Source organism: Thamnophis elegans, chromosome 1, assembly GCF_009769535.1.
Source record: "Thamnophis elegans isolate rThaEle1 chromosome 1, rThaEle1.pri, whole genome shotgun sequence".
NCBI lineage: Eukaryota > Metazoa > Chordata > Lepidosauria > Squamata > Colubridae > Thamnophis > Thamnophis elegans.
The window spans coordinates 85941422-85957838 of record NC_045541.1 but is presented as its reverse complement, the minus strand read 5'-3'; the positions used below and the strand labels follow the sequence as shown (position 1 = coordinate 85957838).

The 16417-nt window shown below is 38.8% G+C and overlaps 1 protein-coding gene, 1 long non-coding RNA gene and 2 other non-coding genes across 4 annotated transcripts; 2 read left to right on the top strand and 2 right to left on the bottom strand.

Annotated features, from left to right (window-relative positions):
• Positions 1–3477: 3477 nt before the first annotated feature.
• Positions 3478–8335, top strand: RPL27A (ribosomal protein L27a). Its single transcript, XM_032233460.1, has 5 exons — positions 3478–3595; positions 4215–4278; positions 5491–5566; positions 6484–6658; positions 8145–8335. Exons 1-5 carry the CDS (start codon positions 3593–3595, stop codon positions 8271–8273), a joined length of 447 nt encoding a protein of 148 aa, XP_032089351.1. The 5' UTR covers positions 3478–3592; the 3' UTR covers positions 8274–8335.
• Positions 5862–5992, top strand: LOC116523791. The gene has a single exon (XR_004257148.1). It is a non-coding gene; the product is annotated as a small nucleolar RNA SNORA3/SNORA45 family (small nucleolar RNA).
• A 4196-nt stretch (positions 8336–12531) lies between the features above and the next one.
• Positions 12532–14569, bottom strand: LOC116510828. Its single transcript, XR_004255673.1, has 2 exons — positions 14327–14569; positions 12532–12660 (listed from the first exon to the last, which is right to left on the bottom strand). It is a non-coding gene; the product is annotated as an uncharacterized LOC116510828 (long non-coding RNA).
• Positions 13743–13874, bottom strand: LOC116523790. Its single transcript, XR_004257147.1, has one exon. It is a non-coding gene; the product is annotated as a small nucleolar RNA SNORA3/SNORA45 family (small nucleolar RNA).
• Positions 14570–16417: the final 1848 nt, after the last annotated feature.

Sequence of the window (16417 nt, the reverse complement as noted above, 5' to 3'; positions counted from 1 at the left end):
AGCAAATCCTACTGAACTCAAAGAGCCTTTGGTTTGAATAATCCATAATCTGGAAAGATGTCTTCTATGTCATGACAACATAACATATACAATAGATTATGTAAGTTGTTCTTATGAATCACAAGCACACATTTTACAATTTCATTGTAAAATGAAATTTCGTATTACTGCTGCTCCTGTCAAAAGCCATTCTCAGGAGCTGGAAAATACAATGCAAAGATGGATCCTATCACAGAATGGTAACATTTTGGATCACACCATGGACCTATTTGGCAGAGGATTCCAGCCAGATAAATTGCATAATATATGGGTGAAAATATAGTAAAATCATAATATACAAAACTATTAGGGGAGCCAGAAGGCCTGCAACACCCAAATGTCTGTTAAATCTAAGTTTATGTCACTGGTATCTTTATTCACAATATTTGTAAATTGCCCCATCACAAAAATTATGTCTTAAGAGTACTACAATCAGATAAGAATGTAACAATCTCAACAATAAATATCAAGACTAAGTCAGATTGCTGTCCACACTCACCCAAAACTTTAGAGAGAGTCCGGGTCAAACACGTCTCAAGAAGCAGCAACTTCTACAGTGCAGGGCTCTCTATAAAGAAAGCGGAGTCTAACCACTTTTCATGCAATATTTTGTTGGAAGAAATGTCCTTCTGGGTTCAGTTCAAAGTGGGGGGAAAGACACTGGAAACATGGAGGCTGCTTGGAAAGATGATTTAATGGTGGACAGGATCCATATGGCTGGAGCTCCTGAACAGGAAAGGGGAATCACATGCTTCAAGATGTTGGGTGAAGAAGAAAGAGACTGAGATGCTGAAAGTCCCTGGTTTTATGCCCTCTCTGGCCTTTGATCTTGATCTTGTATTCTGATTGGTTGTCAGACTTCCATGGGGCCATGCAGGGGCAACTCTGTAGGCTGTGATTTGAGTCCAGGTTTGGTTGCCTTGCTGGCAGATATAATTTCCCCAGGTGCTTTGTGGGGAGTTTCTGTGCAAGGCTAATCCTACCTTTGTTATGTAGAGTAGACTAGCTCAGGCTTTAATGGCTCATTTGCAAAGTGGGGAGGGACAGGAAGCAGCAGAAAGCTACTTTGTCTTTAAAACATGTTTCTCTTTTTTCACACCCAGGGAAATATAATATTCTGCCTTTTTAATATTTCCCAGGATATTTCATTTTTCTAGGAGAGCGGTGGGTTTTAACTTCCTACAGTTTAAACTGGGGAATCAGCAGAATCCCACTTCATAAAGTAGTTCCTGATATATCCCAGTGGCATGCCATTTATAAGCTTTATAAGTAATGACCCGCACTAGAAGCCAGCCAGTAGTCCTCCACTGCTGTATGACTGCTATGTTTGCACCAGTTGTAGCTTCTGAGTAGTTTTATATCATTAAAATGTTAGTCAACTGTGTCAATATCACTAACATGTTTAAAACCAACTGTCAATTTATCTCATTTGACTAATTTGCATGATCTGCTTGATCATATAAATAATATAAATATTTTGAGAAATACATGGTTAGTGTAGATCAGGATTCAGCATTAACAGTGAACTTACATGACTTTAGGAAACCAATTGTGCAATCCTAAAAGCTGCTCTAGTTAAAATGCATTCTATTTTCAAAGGCGGTATAATATTCCTTTTAAAGCAATAGAATGCCCTAAAAAGGGCACTATTCCCACCAGTTCTTCTTGGTCATAACTGGTTATACATACATTATTATATTTTCTTTTTAAACGCACATCTCTAAAATCCAGCAAAGAGAGTTCCACTTTGTTAAATCAATGGCTGAAGTTCTATAGTTCTGAAAGCTAAAAATGTGAGAGAGGGAGGAGAGAAGGCTATCGGAATGACACAAGAATGCAGCATGAATCTTCTGGATCCCAGCAAGTTTGATAATTCTGTCTACTTACAAGAGTTAACACATATATTTGCCTCAGTGATGCTTGAACGTTATGTGATGCATTAACTCTCCCTTTTTAGAACATGTAAGATAGCCATTGAATTTGCTAAACTTGCACAAGAGCAACAGCCAAGGCCAGATATCCATTTACATACCCATTTCATCAGAAGCAAGTTTTACTGAGCTTTAGGGGAGTTGTAACTTCAACAATGTTTGATCTAAAGCTTGGCAGAAACCTGGCAACTGTAGACTGTTGCTTGTTTTCTCAGTAATGCTGCTTTAATTCTTTCTCTGGTGGTAAGAACTATGCAAGAAGAATGACAAATCTACACCCCGGCAGGGAATGGATCAAATAGTTCACATTGTTGTTGGCCAACTGATGAATTCTGGGAGTTAAAAATTAAATATCTTAAAGCTGTCAACATTTAGAAAGGCTAGTTCTGTAGAGAAGTGAGAATCGTTTTAAAACGTTGTACAGGAAGCTGTATGAAAGAAGCACAGAGAGGAGAGAGATGCATATATGTATCTATTAATTTCAGATATGGGCAGTCTCTATTCATTTATGGGAATCTCTAACACAAGAACTATATCCCTGAACGGCAAGAAGAGCATTAACTCACACATGGACAGAAGGGGAAACGGCATAGCGAGAGTTCAATTGATTTAAATTCCTGTAGTCGGATTTTTTGCTGTTTTTCACTCAGGTGAGGGCAACGATTTAACTGATATATAAAAACAATCAAACAGCAGGCAGGATTAAAAGATTTATTTAATGCAGAATTAGTCCCTTAAAAGAAATCAGACTATTGACTTTTCGAGGAGCCCACATTCCTGCTCTTTTAAAGGCTGCGTAAGGGCCAGAAATTCAAGAAATAGAGCACTCGTCGTGGAAGAGTAATAAAGGTTACCGGTATATTAGGGGCAGGTCTCTCCAAATTTATCAACTTTTAAAACTTGTGGACTTCAACTCCCAGATTTCCTCAGGCAGCCATGCTGGTTGGGGAATTCTGGGAGTTGAAGTCCACAAGTCTTAAAAGTCGCCAAGTTTGGAGCCCCCCTGCATTAAGGGGCTGCAGTATACCCATGAAATGTCTGCCTGCCGTGGAGGATTAATTTAGGGAGGCAGGCTTTGAGAAGCGGATCGCATTTCCTGGGTTGAAAGAAAAGCATGACAGAGCTTTTACAGAGCGTATCTTTGAAGCGCTTATCTATAAATAAAACAAATTTAACTTATGCCCAATGCCAAACTTTTCGCCTCAATTTTATCCCCAAAAAATTTAACAGTAGTTTTCCTCCTTCCATCGTTAGGGTTTTATGTAGGTAGCTAACAACCGAACCCACCCAAAAAAGTTATTTAAAAAAAACCAGGAAGGAAAACGGGGTAGGACTACTCGAAAGCGAAACGAAAAAAAAAAATCCTCTCACGCAACCCTATTCTTTCAAAATTCCTAAATTGCTACCAAGTTTAAAGAAAGCCCCATTTCGGAGAAATCGGAAGCGGAAACGGGAGCACTTGAGAGACCTTTTCTTTCTCTCTCTCTCTCTCTCTCGCTCGCTCGCTCGCTCACCTCTCTCATGAGATCGCGAGAAAAGAACTTTTCCGGGAAGGGGACACGAAATCTCGCGAGAAGTTGCTTTCCAACTTCCTTCGTTCTTTTTGTCGCCGATCGAGCAAGATGGTAGGTTGGGAGCAACGTGGTTAGTCTCGGGCTCGGAGGTTTCTGTGGCCTTTTTTTAGGATAAGGAGACGCCGCGCGGGTTTCGCTTACTGCTTTTGCCGGGGCTGCCTAGGCCTTTGGCTGTATGCCTTTCCATATTCTGAGGAGAGGTTGCCCTGAGGGCGGGAGACTTCCCCGGCGGAGGGCTGGGCTGGGAGGGGGGGAGGCGACCGTCGTTTTATTTTCGTGGAAGGACGAGAGCGACAAGAAGACGTCGAGCCGGCCCAGTTTTAATTTTGTGGGGTTTGGGTTTTAATTATTTAAAAAAAAATAGAATGGGTTTAATTATTTAAAAAAATAATTATTATTTGTTGGGGTTGGATCGAAGCCCACCATAACCTGAAGGAAAATGATCGGAGAGTCGTCTCTGCCACCAATAAAACAACTTTCATCTGGTTTTTCCTCTATACATTTAGACAGACAAACCTAAATAATCAGTGAAGCAGACCCAATGCAAACATCTTGTTTCTTTGTATAAAGTAGAGATTGTAGGAAACCTGCAGAGATGAGCGAAGTAAAGGGGAAAGAATTTCAAAAAATAGGATGCATTATAACCAAATTTGTTTTTTATATTTTAAAGCCTTCCAGACTGAGGAAGACAAGGAAACTAAGGGGGCACGTCAGTCACGGCCATGGACGTATTGGTAAGCATAGTAATATAAAAGTTTTGGAAATTTTGAAAATACAGATTTTTCCCCTCATGCTATGAAATTGGAAATCCTGCAGAAAATTTGTGAAAAATATGGAAGGCCCCATTAGATCCTTCCATATCATCTGTTAGGTTGGAAAGCACTCAAAATATAGATCATGGTAGATCCTTGATTTCTTTCTTTGAAAAAGCAGATTTGCACCTTGTTTTGCTTCTGATGAGGTAGGATATTTCGTTTGTGTTCAGAATGTATTGTCGTGAGAGTTGTGTTTTAAAATTATTGAGATGAGATGAATGTTCTGGCTTCTATCTTACAATACTTTTATTGCAGTAGTAGCATTGTCTGATTTTGTCCCTATTTAGTGGAGAGACATTTTTAATCATGAAGGTATTTTATTCAAAAGTCAAGTAATAAGTCTTACTAGATGACATCAGAAGTTTGTTTTGGGCTGCAGTCCTGAAAATGCTGGGCAAATTAGTGCAATTGATGCAGTATAATTAGGTAAATAAATTTGCTGCTGCAGTTTTCTATACACATCATGAACAGCAGATATATGATACTTGCTTTTAGCATATGAAAATTAGAGCAGAGGTTACCAAAAAGTAAGGAATAATTCACAAGCTTCTAGATCAGAATTGAGAAATTTCATTTTCTAGATGCTGTTGAATTGGTAGAATTAAGCATCTATAATCTATACTGACAACACTGTAACTTCGAAAAGGCCACAAGCTTCCATCTTTGGCTGCTAAGATTCATGTTGGATTTAACTGTTGATATACATTGGCTTGCATAACATCTGCATGTGACATATCTTGTGTTTGTACTATCTTCTCTGAAGAAGTATTAATAATTAGTCTCAAAGGCAAGACACAAAAACAGTTCTGTCTAGATATTCCAAGTCTTCACATCTGTGACAATGATTGCTTTGTTATCTGTGCAGATTCAAATTATCCACATGATTTATTAGAATGAAAGTTAAAGGGTAATTATTACATTAAAACAAATGTGTGTCCAATTTTAGCAACTTTTAAGATTTGTAGACTTCAACTTCCAGAATTCCCCAGCCAGCATGGGAAGTCTTAAAAATTGCCAAGGTTGGACATTCCTGCATTAAAGACCGCTAAAATTAACCAATTAAGGTAGTATTCTAGACTGAATAGCTTTTAAGACTAAATTCCAATTAATAGTGTTTGTTGTTTGTCATAGGTAAGCACAGGAAACATCCAGGAGGCCGTGGAAATGCTGGCGGTATGCACCACCATAGAATTAACTTTGACAAATAGTAAGCTATTTTTTCTTTATCTCACAACTGCCTTCTGTATTTTAGTTTTGTGTAATACAAAGAGCAGATCTATGTTATGAACCAAGATCAGTTTTCATATCCTGGATACATTTTGTTATTTACTGAAATAAAGCTGTACACAGTGCTATGATATTTACTCACTATTTGAGTTTTCTGGCCAGGTGATGGAAATTGCCCAGTTCAACACATCTAAAACTCAGGAAAAACTTTTTTAATAAAATGTTTAGAATTGCAATTGTCATTTATAATCATTTTCAGAAGTAACTTACAAATAGCTGAGACTAGAGTCACATCTTGGTACTGCCAGTGATCAGGGTGTGCTATTGTACTCAGAGAGTAACAACTAACCTTTATTCACTGACTGTCTCTTTCCCAACACAGTCAGCCACCAGGTTAGCAACAGAAGGCTCTGAATGGTTAAGAAACTGCATGTTTTCTAAAACAAAATGATGTAACTAGTCATTGTTCTTTGTTACAAAAACATTTTTATACCTTGCCATTGATAGATCCTGGTATTTCTGCTTGGAAGTGCAAATGGCATCTAAGCATAATAGATGAAGGGGAATAGCATTGAGTACAGGAAATAAGTTTGTAATAACCATATTAATATAATTAATTAGATCTTATGTATTGAAGATCTTAGAAGCTTTATTATGATGTTAAGTCATGAACTGAAGACAAAAGGCATTCCTTTTGTGTGTCACACGCTGGCCATGCCCACACCCAGTTTAGCAAAGGAAAAAGGATACATCACGTAATGCTGCCGTAATGATGCAAGTTTGACACCCCTGAATTGGATAGATGGATGGATATCTTTTGTATTTTCTAGTTAAGGTTACCTTCAGAACCATAATGCATTGGCCAGTAAATTTACTTACATGTTTTTTTTTCCCTAGCCACCCTGGTTATTTTGGAAAGGTTGGTATGAGACATTACCACTTGAAAAAGAACCAGCACTTCTGCCCGACAGTGAATCTGGATAAGCTGTGGACGCTTGTTAGTGAGCAGACAAGGCTGAATTATGCTAAAAATCCAGCAGGACTCGCTCCAGTTATTGATGTTGTACGCTCTGTAAGTGGTGTTATCTGTTTTTTGAAAATTCTTATTTATGATGTTTGCCCATTCCAGTAAATGAGCAGCTTACAACATTAAAATATACAATTCAAAATAAAATGTAATAGCCTGAACTAAAAACAAAGCAATATGACACTCCCCCTACCATACACACACATCCCAGGCCTTGGAACAGAACCAGTTCTTAAAGGTCTTCCATAGCCAGGAGAGTGAGCACTGGGTGTATCTTTTGGGAGATATTCTGGAGGGTGAAGCAGCAACAGAGAAAACATAGTTGTCCCACAAGAGATGACAATATTTAATAGAGGAGCTCTTGAATGCACTTGCTCTACCCAAATGTACCGAGTGGGCTATAGGTAAGCAGTCCCTCAGATAACAGGCCCTGTGTTATGAATGGATTCATAGGTAACAACCATAAATTGCACCCAGATCCATGTGGCAGCCAATGAAGCTGAAAGAGCAGTGATGACATTACTGCTCATGCAGCTGCATTTTGAACCAGCCTTAGGTTTTGGGTGGTCTTTTGAGGGCAGCCCCAAATAGAACACATTGTAATACTCCTCTTGTGAACTGACAAAGGCATAGGTGACTGACTGAAGGGTCTGCTGGTTGAGGGAAGTGAACATCCAGGGCACAAGGTAGTCTAATGTAAAGGATCTTCTGGCCACAGCTGCCATGAAGCAATAGCTGTGAATCCAAGAGGACATCCCAAGTTATTCATCAGTCTTAAATGGAGAAGAGTAACCTTATCAAATACCAGTGATAAAAACATCCCCAACCTGTTGGGAGGGGGAGGGGTGGCAAACAGTCATAGCCACTCAGTCTTGATTTAGGTGAAGTCCCTCCAGATCCAAACATCTCAGTTTTATTTTAGAGGTTATATGATTTTACAAATTAAAATGTAATCATCTTTCAAGATTTTGATGATGATACTTCAAACTTGGGGCTATAATAGTCATTTTCAGCTAAAATGAAACTGGGTAAAATGAGATACAGTACACTCTTATTCAAATAGAATTATTCTATAAAAGATAAAGGTGTCCCTTGTCAAGTTGTCTCCAAATCTAGGGGGCAGTGCTCTGTTTCCTAGCTGAGGGAAGCAGCATTATCAAAGACTATTCCATGGTCCATGACTATACCGTGGTGCACAGAATGCTTCTATCTTCCCATCGAAGTAGCATCTATTTATCTACTTCATTTGCTTGCTTTCAAACTGATAGGTGGACAGGAGCTGGGGCAAGGTGGGAGCTTACCCTGTCATGTAGTGCTTTGGCCTTCGAATGCCAACCTTCCAGTAAATTGTATACACAGTTAAAAAAGATTGCTGATCAATACTTTTCTCCTCCAGTAAATCCATAAAGGCATCAATTATCAGAATTGATACACAATATTTTAAAAACACCTGTCCATTTTATTGACATTATGAGTAATGTCTTCAAGAGTCTACATGTTAACTGAAAGCTTGTGTTTTGATATTTTCCAGGGATATTACAAAGTCCTGGGCAAAGGAAAGCTACCCAAGCAGCCTGTCATCGTGAAAGCAAAATTCTTCAGCCGAAGAGCAGAAGAGAAAATCAAGGAAGTTGGAGGAGCCTGTGTTCTAGTGGCCTAAAAGTTTATATATGTATGCAGACTCAAATCACAGGCATGAATAAACTATTTCAAATGTTGGAATGATTTTTCATCAGAATATTCTCACATTTATATTTATACTAGAAAGTTGCTTTTGAGAGGAATCGTAGAGCTGGAAGATTACATTTAGGCCACCAATCCAATGTCCAGATTTGAGTTCTCATTGAGGAACTAGGAAACCAGCTCCCCTGCTGATTCCTATATAATTATGACATTTTTCCAAGTGCTTAAAGTAGAATATTCCATGTTAATTATCTTGTATTATGGGATAATACAAAATTGGCCAGTCATTTATATATTGTCCCTAGAACTTAAATGTATTTGCATCACAACACTTTTCTCAATAAAATAAACAATTACTAGAGTCCTTTAACATGGGATTCTCTTCCACCACCACCACCACCCTTTCAGGAACAGATTTATGAATTCTGCTTGAGTTACTGCACACTAGGCATGCAGGCTGATTTGAGACTTCCCACTCAGAGCTCTCTGCTAGTCTTGCAATTCTTTTACTGTAAAAGTCTGCCGCTGAGATGTTGCCTTTGTGTTCTTTCCCATTTTTCTGTCATCTCCTGTGCTTGACTCCTTTCTTGCTTTGTTCCATTTTATGAGAGGTCTCCAATTAAGGAAGATATGTTATTTTAACTATACTTCCCATGCATCACCAAAATCCAATCCCAGAAGAGAAATGTCTGCTCACTCTTAAGTGGAGTGTTCATTCTTGCACACACCACTAGCTGCTTCTCTAGACAGAATCAAGGTGGCTACAGCTGGACCACTGTCAAGACATTTGATACCTTGGCTGCAATTTTGCATTCATAATATTTTTTTCAGCTTTTTCCCCAAAGGCTAGATTTCATCCTACCCGACACTGTCAATGTAGGGTTTAATATAAATTGGGGTGTCCCCTACTGCCACAAAACATTTATATACTGTTCAGAATAAATAACAATGGATAATTGGAAGTGGAACAAAAAAAACTATTCACAAGTCCAGAAGAGCAAAATAGCATCTTCCCCTTCCCCCTCCACATTTTCAAATAGACTGAGATTGGCTATTGCAAGAACTGAAGACTTGGTGATGGGGAGAAAAGGAAAGACTGAAAAAATTAAGATAGGGCTACAAACAGGAATGTTGATGTAGAGCAGAAATAGTTGTACATTTATAGTAATAGGAAGATTGTAGATTAAGACAGAAAAATAGAAATAAGCATAGAATTACTAAGAAGGAATAGGAATTTGTTATAACAAGTTTTGAAAAAATATAAATGCACTCTCTGATCTGTACCAGATTAAGAAACAAAAACAATGGTGTGGGAAATAACCATTTTCTGCACAAAGGGGTTGCATATTATCCCCCAAAATAATGATTTGACCCAGTTGTTAACTGTTGACAGACCATTAGGAAAATACAACCAGGCTACTAGTGATATGGACCCAGTGTGATGTGCCCAAAATGTAAATGCTACAGCTGATGAGCTGACCAATGCAGAATATAAAAGGCAATTAATTTTCTATAATTTTAAAATTATAATTCTACTGATGGAAGAAAAAGCTTGCCTTTCTGCAGTTGGACTATAACATTACTGACTTCCGATTAGCTACAATTAGGATTTTTGTACAGATACTATTGCCAAGCCAAGTAACCCCATATTAATCAAGATGGTAGAACATCAGGCTCAAAATTGACTCAGCCTTCCACCCTTCTGAGGTTGGTAAAATGAGGACCCAGATTTTTGGGGTGCAATATGCTGACTGCACTGTGAAGCAGTGCAGATAACTAACATCTGAACAGGTGTCTCTCCAGACGTCATCCTTACTGAAGCATGCAAACCAGTATCTGCATTTCCTGCATCGGATAAGGAGAGCACCTTTCTCCTATCCTGGCCGCTTTTTACAGAGGCACAATTGAGAGCATTTTAACAAACTGCATCACTGGTTTGGCAGTAGCAGTGTCTCAGATAGAACGTCCATACAGAGGATGGTAAGATCAGCTGACATTATAGGAAGCCTGCTTCCTGTCATTCAGGATACTGCTTATAAGCTTAGAGCTCATAGCATTGTCCTACTAATTTAGGAAATTCATTATTACAACATGTAGTAAGACAATGAAGTACATTCATGAAAAGCATGTACACCAAGGGCTATTAGTCTTGAAGACACACTCTAGATCCGGGATGGCAAACTATGGCATGTGGAGCCATTTGTCAGGGCACGCAAGGCGTTGCCCTGTCAGCTGGCCAGCATACCTTTTTTTGAGGCCATTTTTCTCCCTCCCCAGGCTCCAGAGGCTTTATAGGAGCCTGGAGAGGGCGAAAACAGCCTCCCCCGCCCCACAGTAGGCTTCAGGAGCTTCCTTGAAAGCCTTCAGAGTGCAAAAAAATGGCCCTATGGGCAAACCGGAAGTTCGGGAACGGACTTCAGGGAAGTCTCCTGAGGACTAAAAATGGCCCTACAAACTGGAAGTGACTTCCGGTTTGCTCGTAGAGTCGTTTTTCGTCCTCCGGAGCCTGCAGGGAAGCCTCCCGAGAGCTTAAACTGGCTCTACGAGCAAACCGGAAGTTCGTTCTAGAACTTCTGGTTTGCCCGTAGAGCTGGTTTTTTGCGCTCTGGAGGCTTCAGGGAACCCACTGGAGGGCCTCGGGGGGGGGGTGTTTTCCCCCTCCCCAAGCTCCTATAAAGCCTCTGGAGCCTGGAGGGCAAAAAATCATGCAAAAATGAGGGGGAAGTGCCTATCATGTGTGCATGCGCACTGGGGGGTCGTGCATTGCATTATGGGTATGGCACTCCTGCGCACAACCCCCCTGTGCTTCCCCCACTTTTGGCACACCAGCTAAAAAAGATTTGCCATCACTGCTCTAAACTCAGGGTAGCACACTTCCAAATAGTAACTTCAGGGGAACCATTGTGAGAGCGAGCTATGTGTTATCATGTATTTTTACCACTCTAGAGGCAAATGGCTCTCCATCAGAAAATGGTGAACTAAGAAAACCTTTGATCTGACTGCAGGGCTGTTTTCATGTTCAGCAATAAGTTACTTTCAACCCAGACATCTAATTTAGAATTTTGGTTTTTTTCTTCTAGAGTATTCTCTATTTTACTCATATGTAATCTGCATCTTTGATAAATATTTCATCTCATTACCATTGAAATTAACAATGAAGACTAAAAACCTAGAGTTGAACCTTGCAGGGTTTTTTTCCCACCTGAAACTTTTAAAAATATTTTTACAAGCTTTGAACCTTGCAGTTTCTTCTATCCATTCCTCACTGCCTACCTTCTAGAACTGAGATAAAGAAAATGGTCCAAGGGCACGAGTTTGCTTTGTGTTTAAAGCGATACTAGAACTCATGGTCACATAGTTGATGCCTTAACTGCAAACCAAACTGGTTCTCCATAATACCGTATATACTCGAGTATAGGCCGACCCGAATATAAGCCGAGGCACCTAATTTTACCACAAAAAAACTGGAAAAGTTATTGACTCGAGTATAAGCCTAGGGTGGGAAATGCAGCAGCTACCGGTAAATTTCAAAAATAAAAATAGATACCAATAATGTTTTTGAATATTTATTTCAAAGAAAAACAGTAAACTAGCGGTGTATTCAATGAAATACTTCACTCACCTCATGATGCTGATGTCCCGCTGTGATGATAATGTCCCGTGCAGCCGCGGGAGCGATGTCCCGCCTCCTATGACACACGGCACAGTGATTCCTATCATTGGATCACTGTACCAGAGGAGGTGGGACATCGCTATGTGGCTGCTTGCCATAACAAGGAGGAGGTGGGACATCGTTGCAGAGCGGCAGGAGGGGGAGGAAGGGGAATCGTAAGACAGCCCTGCATTACATTAGAACGTGAGGAGGGGGGATGGTGCGGTGCGCGCTGCGCGGCAAACTGACACAGAGGGAGGGGAAACTCACAGGGGCACTGGGCCATTCACGAGTGTCACCCAGCGGCATGGCCCCGCCCCTTTTTCTCCTCCATTTCGGGCAAATTTTTCACTGACTCGAGTATAAGCCGAGGCGGCTTTTTTCAGCCCAAAAAGTGGGCTGAAAAACTAGGCTTATACTCGAGTATATACAGTAAATAAAATAAAAAACAATGTCTTAATAAGTCACACCATCTTATTATATAAATAAAACAGGATATTGCCAACTGAAATTGTAGAACATGGAAATTTCATTTCACCCCTCAAAATCTAATGTCCAAATAATTAAGCAGAAATCAATCAGCTTCAGTGTTTAAAGTATTTTTATTGAAATATAAAACTTTGAAATACTGTACATCAATTTGTCAGTTGCAGATGAATTCTGTAGTCAATTACTAAAGCACCTTCTTCTTTCCACCAATTCTGTAGTAATCCTGAAAAAAAAATTCAAAAGTCAGTATTCAATCTATATCAATTTACCATTATTTAATCAGGCTTGTTGTGTCTACCAGTTTATAGCAATGCAGGCCTCTCAATTACCAAAATAGTAAACATCTTTTACATCTACTGGCTGCACCAGTTCTTCCTGAGGCTACTTCTCCCAAGTCACATGGTCCAGGCTTTCTCCAAATAGGGCATGCCTCATAAGCAGGCGGGAGAAAAATGGTTGGGTTAATGGGAAGGTAAAACTAGGCATCCAGAATGTCTGGAGAACATAGTGGCAGGGCAACTGGGGTTTTGCACAATGATGCTAGTGTGGTTGGCTGGAGTGTGGGGAGTTGGGTGGCATTTCTCAGTGAAAGTAGTGGCGCTGGATGAAGCTGCTGAAGGCTCTGGGCCTCTTACTTCAGCCCCAACCCTGGTGATGTTGAGGGCTAATGGCAGGGTGGCCAAAAGGTGTGCATAAGCAATGAATTAAGATTAGTAGCCTTCCTACAGGAACCATAGCACAGAAAAATATATCGCAATGGAAAGGTGTTGCAGTCAGACACTTACTGTTTGCCAAACAATGCATCAAATCTAATATGCTAACATCTACAGAAATACATAGGACAATCTAGATTCTGTAATTCTATGGAGAATTCTACACAGACATAGAATTAGGCAAATCCCAACTCACTGATAGAGAATTTTAAAATTTGCTCACTACAGTAAGTTTAAAAATATATCAAAGGGGAAAAATCAAAATCAATGTTTATTTGAAAACATCTGAAATATTTTTTTATAACTTACAGAATACAATAATCAACTAACTATCCATGTTTTGGGGCACAATTTCAGGTATGAGTCAAACCCATTTTGGAACATAATTGAGTTATCTCACTCCCAAGCAATTGCTTTTATAATTTTTTCCAAATAACATAACTAAAGTAGTTTTTTATTCCCTTGTTGGAGAATTTGTTTCTTTTATAAAGCAAAATAGGTCTGTCCCTGTGTACGTTACATTCATCAGAACTACCATGTCACAAGTTATCTCCTATCTCCAGCAATACAGTGAAAGTTTGTTGTAATTCATACCTGTTACCAACCTGGCAGCTGAGTCTGCTAATGAATCACAGAGTCAGTGAATAAAGGTCAGTCATTATTCTTCGAGGACTATAGCACACCATGACGACTGATGGCATCTAGATGTGACTCTAGTCTCGGTCACAAATAATTTCTTGCTATAAGAGCTTCAGCATAGTAAGATTAATTCTATCCATATTTATGGTACATATTATGACTGTAATTATTATTTGCAGCGTTCAAAAGAAGTTGCCCAAATATTAATATACACCAGCTTTTCTCAAAGCAGTAGAAACGCAGGAATATTGTACATGTTTAGGTTTGGGAAAAAAAGATATAAAAATTTGTGTACAAAAGTACACTGCTCCAAATTTAGGCTGAATCTTTGAAATCGTCCTGAAAATCCAATATTTTGGTCATCGCTATTTCTTTTTCTGCAGAAGCGCAAATTTTAATTTTTAATTGATCTCATTTAAAAAAAAAATTAAAAAATCTTTTCCACCCTACCATAGCTATGACTAAGGTGTTGTTTTAGCTTTCCGTGTTCACAAAATCTAACATATTATTATTATTTTAGAATTAAATAAAACCAACCTTCTCCCTAACAGCTCCCGCCGAGACTTACCACCTTGCTGAGCTCCGCACAGGAAAGACCAATGAAACGGAAGGTGGGTTTCTTTAATAACGTTTCCCAGCATGCCCTCGGAGAAAAGACGCGGGAAAGGGAAGCATAGACATTCAACATCCGATAATGGCAGGAAAGCGCCGGTAGTCGCTATGGCCCGTAGAATGAGAAGTCGTGCTAGCCCGCGATAACTCTATGGTAGAAATTAGAGCCGTTCGTTCCCCATGGTGTCCTTACGGTTGTACTACTATGCTGGTCTCGAGACTCCGCCTCTCTCACAATAACAATGATGTCATCGCGCGCTCTGAGACGGCATTTTTTATTTGATCGGATAAGTCACGTGGGAGAATACAAAGCTGCTGTTTTGAGGCGAGAGGTTGAGCTCCAACTTAAGCTGAAGTTGGAGATTTGCTAGTCGTCGTTTAGCTGAATTTATAAAAACACAATTCTTACTAAACTGCGCATGGCAGATTTTTTTTACGATTATTTGTTATTTGCGAAATAAAGCGAAAAGATACAGGGAGCATGTTATTCGGTTGACATAAGCAGGTTTATGACAACCTGTGTATTTTGAAAATATAGCAAGGACGCTTGAGGCTTCTTAAATTTCTTAGCTTTTTTGGTCATATTTGCTCCAAATAATATCGTAGCTGTTCATCTAGGAAACTTACTGAAATGTGTGGTTTGTTCAGGATTTTAATATTCTGTTGCTGTGAACTTGCAAAGAGTGTTATGATTGATTAAAAAAACAACTATAACAGCATTACACAGAAGTGTGCATATGGCTTGCTGAGGTTTTTTTTTTTTTAGTAATGGTTACTAAAGGGATTATTGTCGCATCAAAAAAATGACCCCAGATAATTGGAATCAGAGCCAATCAGAATAAATTCCAGCCAAGTACTTCAGATGTGGATATGAATAGTAAACTTTTGAAATGATTTTTTCTAGAAAAAGGTTTTTTTTTTGCTTACCCTTAAATATGCTTGATTCTGGATCTGTTCAATGAAAATTACACAATATGCATTAAATATTAAAAAACCAAAGGCAAGCATTCATCCTTAATTATTTTACAGTTTATGATAAAGAGAAGATCATAGTTTTCTTGGAGTCACAACTCTGGAATAGTAATGGAATTAATTTTAAGAAAGAATTCAGTGGCAAGAATAGGCAAGCTGATAAGCAAAAATGATTTATGGCAACTAAAATTAAAATAGATCAAATAGTATTTTTCCACTTGAGAAAGAATATTCTGTCAGGATTCGGTTACAAAGTTTTGCATGGTGCAAAAAGAGCCAATGAACTGATCCTGGAAGAAATGCACTAATACTTGAGACAATGATTAGCAAACAGAAACCTAAAATACTTTGGAGAAGTGATGGAAGTATATGGGGAATTAGCAAAAAACTATCATATGGCAATGGGAAATGGAGGACAGCAAAAAGATAATTGGAATGTCTCTGAAAGAGCTCAAATTTCCTGCCAAGGACAGATGGAGACAGCAAGCATACAGTCACCAGAAACAGCCTGATGCTAATGGTGGTACCTTAAGATGTTCTATTGTACTTCTTCTGTATGCTACCTACACCACAATACAAACCTATATGTGTCTACTCAGGAATAATTCCTAATAACACAGTAGTACTTATGTTCAGGTAGGTGCACATGATTGTAGTTGTAATTTTTAATGATATGGTGAATGAAGGTTTTTTTTTTAAAAAAAACCTTCAGGTTTATTTGAGGTAACTAAGATGCATCAATTTCTGAAAACTTTTTTTCCCCAATAAAAGGTGTTATTATTACTTTTAATCCACATAATGATTAAATATAACATTTGTAGATTTTAGTTGATTAACCAGAGATATTTATAAGTACTTTATAATATTATTTATTTCTACAGTGTAATATTTTAAAAACCTCATTAATGTAGTAAGATGTGTTTGTAGAATGGTACTTTTTGCTCCTGATCTACTACTATATATGCTGTCATGTTCCTCTAATTATTTAAATTAAAGACCTTTTAGACTTTGCCTAAAAGCAAAGCACACTTGTGTGACTATTAT

What these genes read in the sequence shown, in the direction of transcription:
- RPL27A (XM_032233460.1), top strand. An exon ending in TCACGGCCATGGACGTATTG is followed by an intron (nt 4,279 to 5,490) that starts GTAAGCATAGTA and finishes TGTTTGTCATAG; the next exon opens with GTAAGCACAGGAAACATCCA. An exon ending in AGAATTAACTTTGACAAATA is followed by an intron (nt 5,567 to 6,483) that starts GTAAGCTATTTT and finishes TTTTTTCCCTAG; the next exon opens with CCACCCTGGTTATTTTGGAA.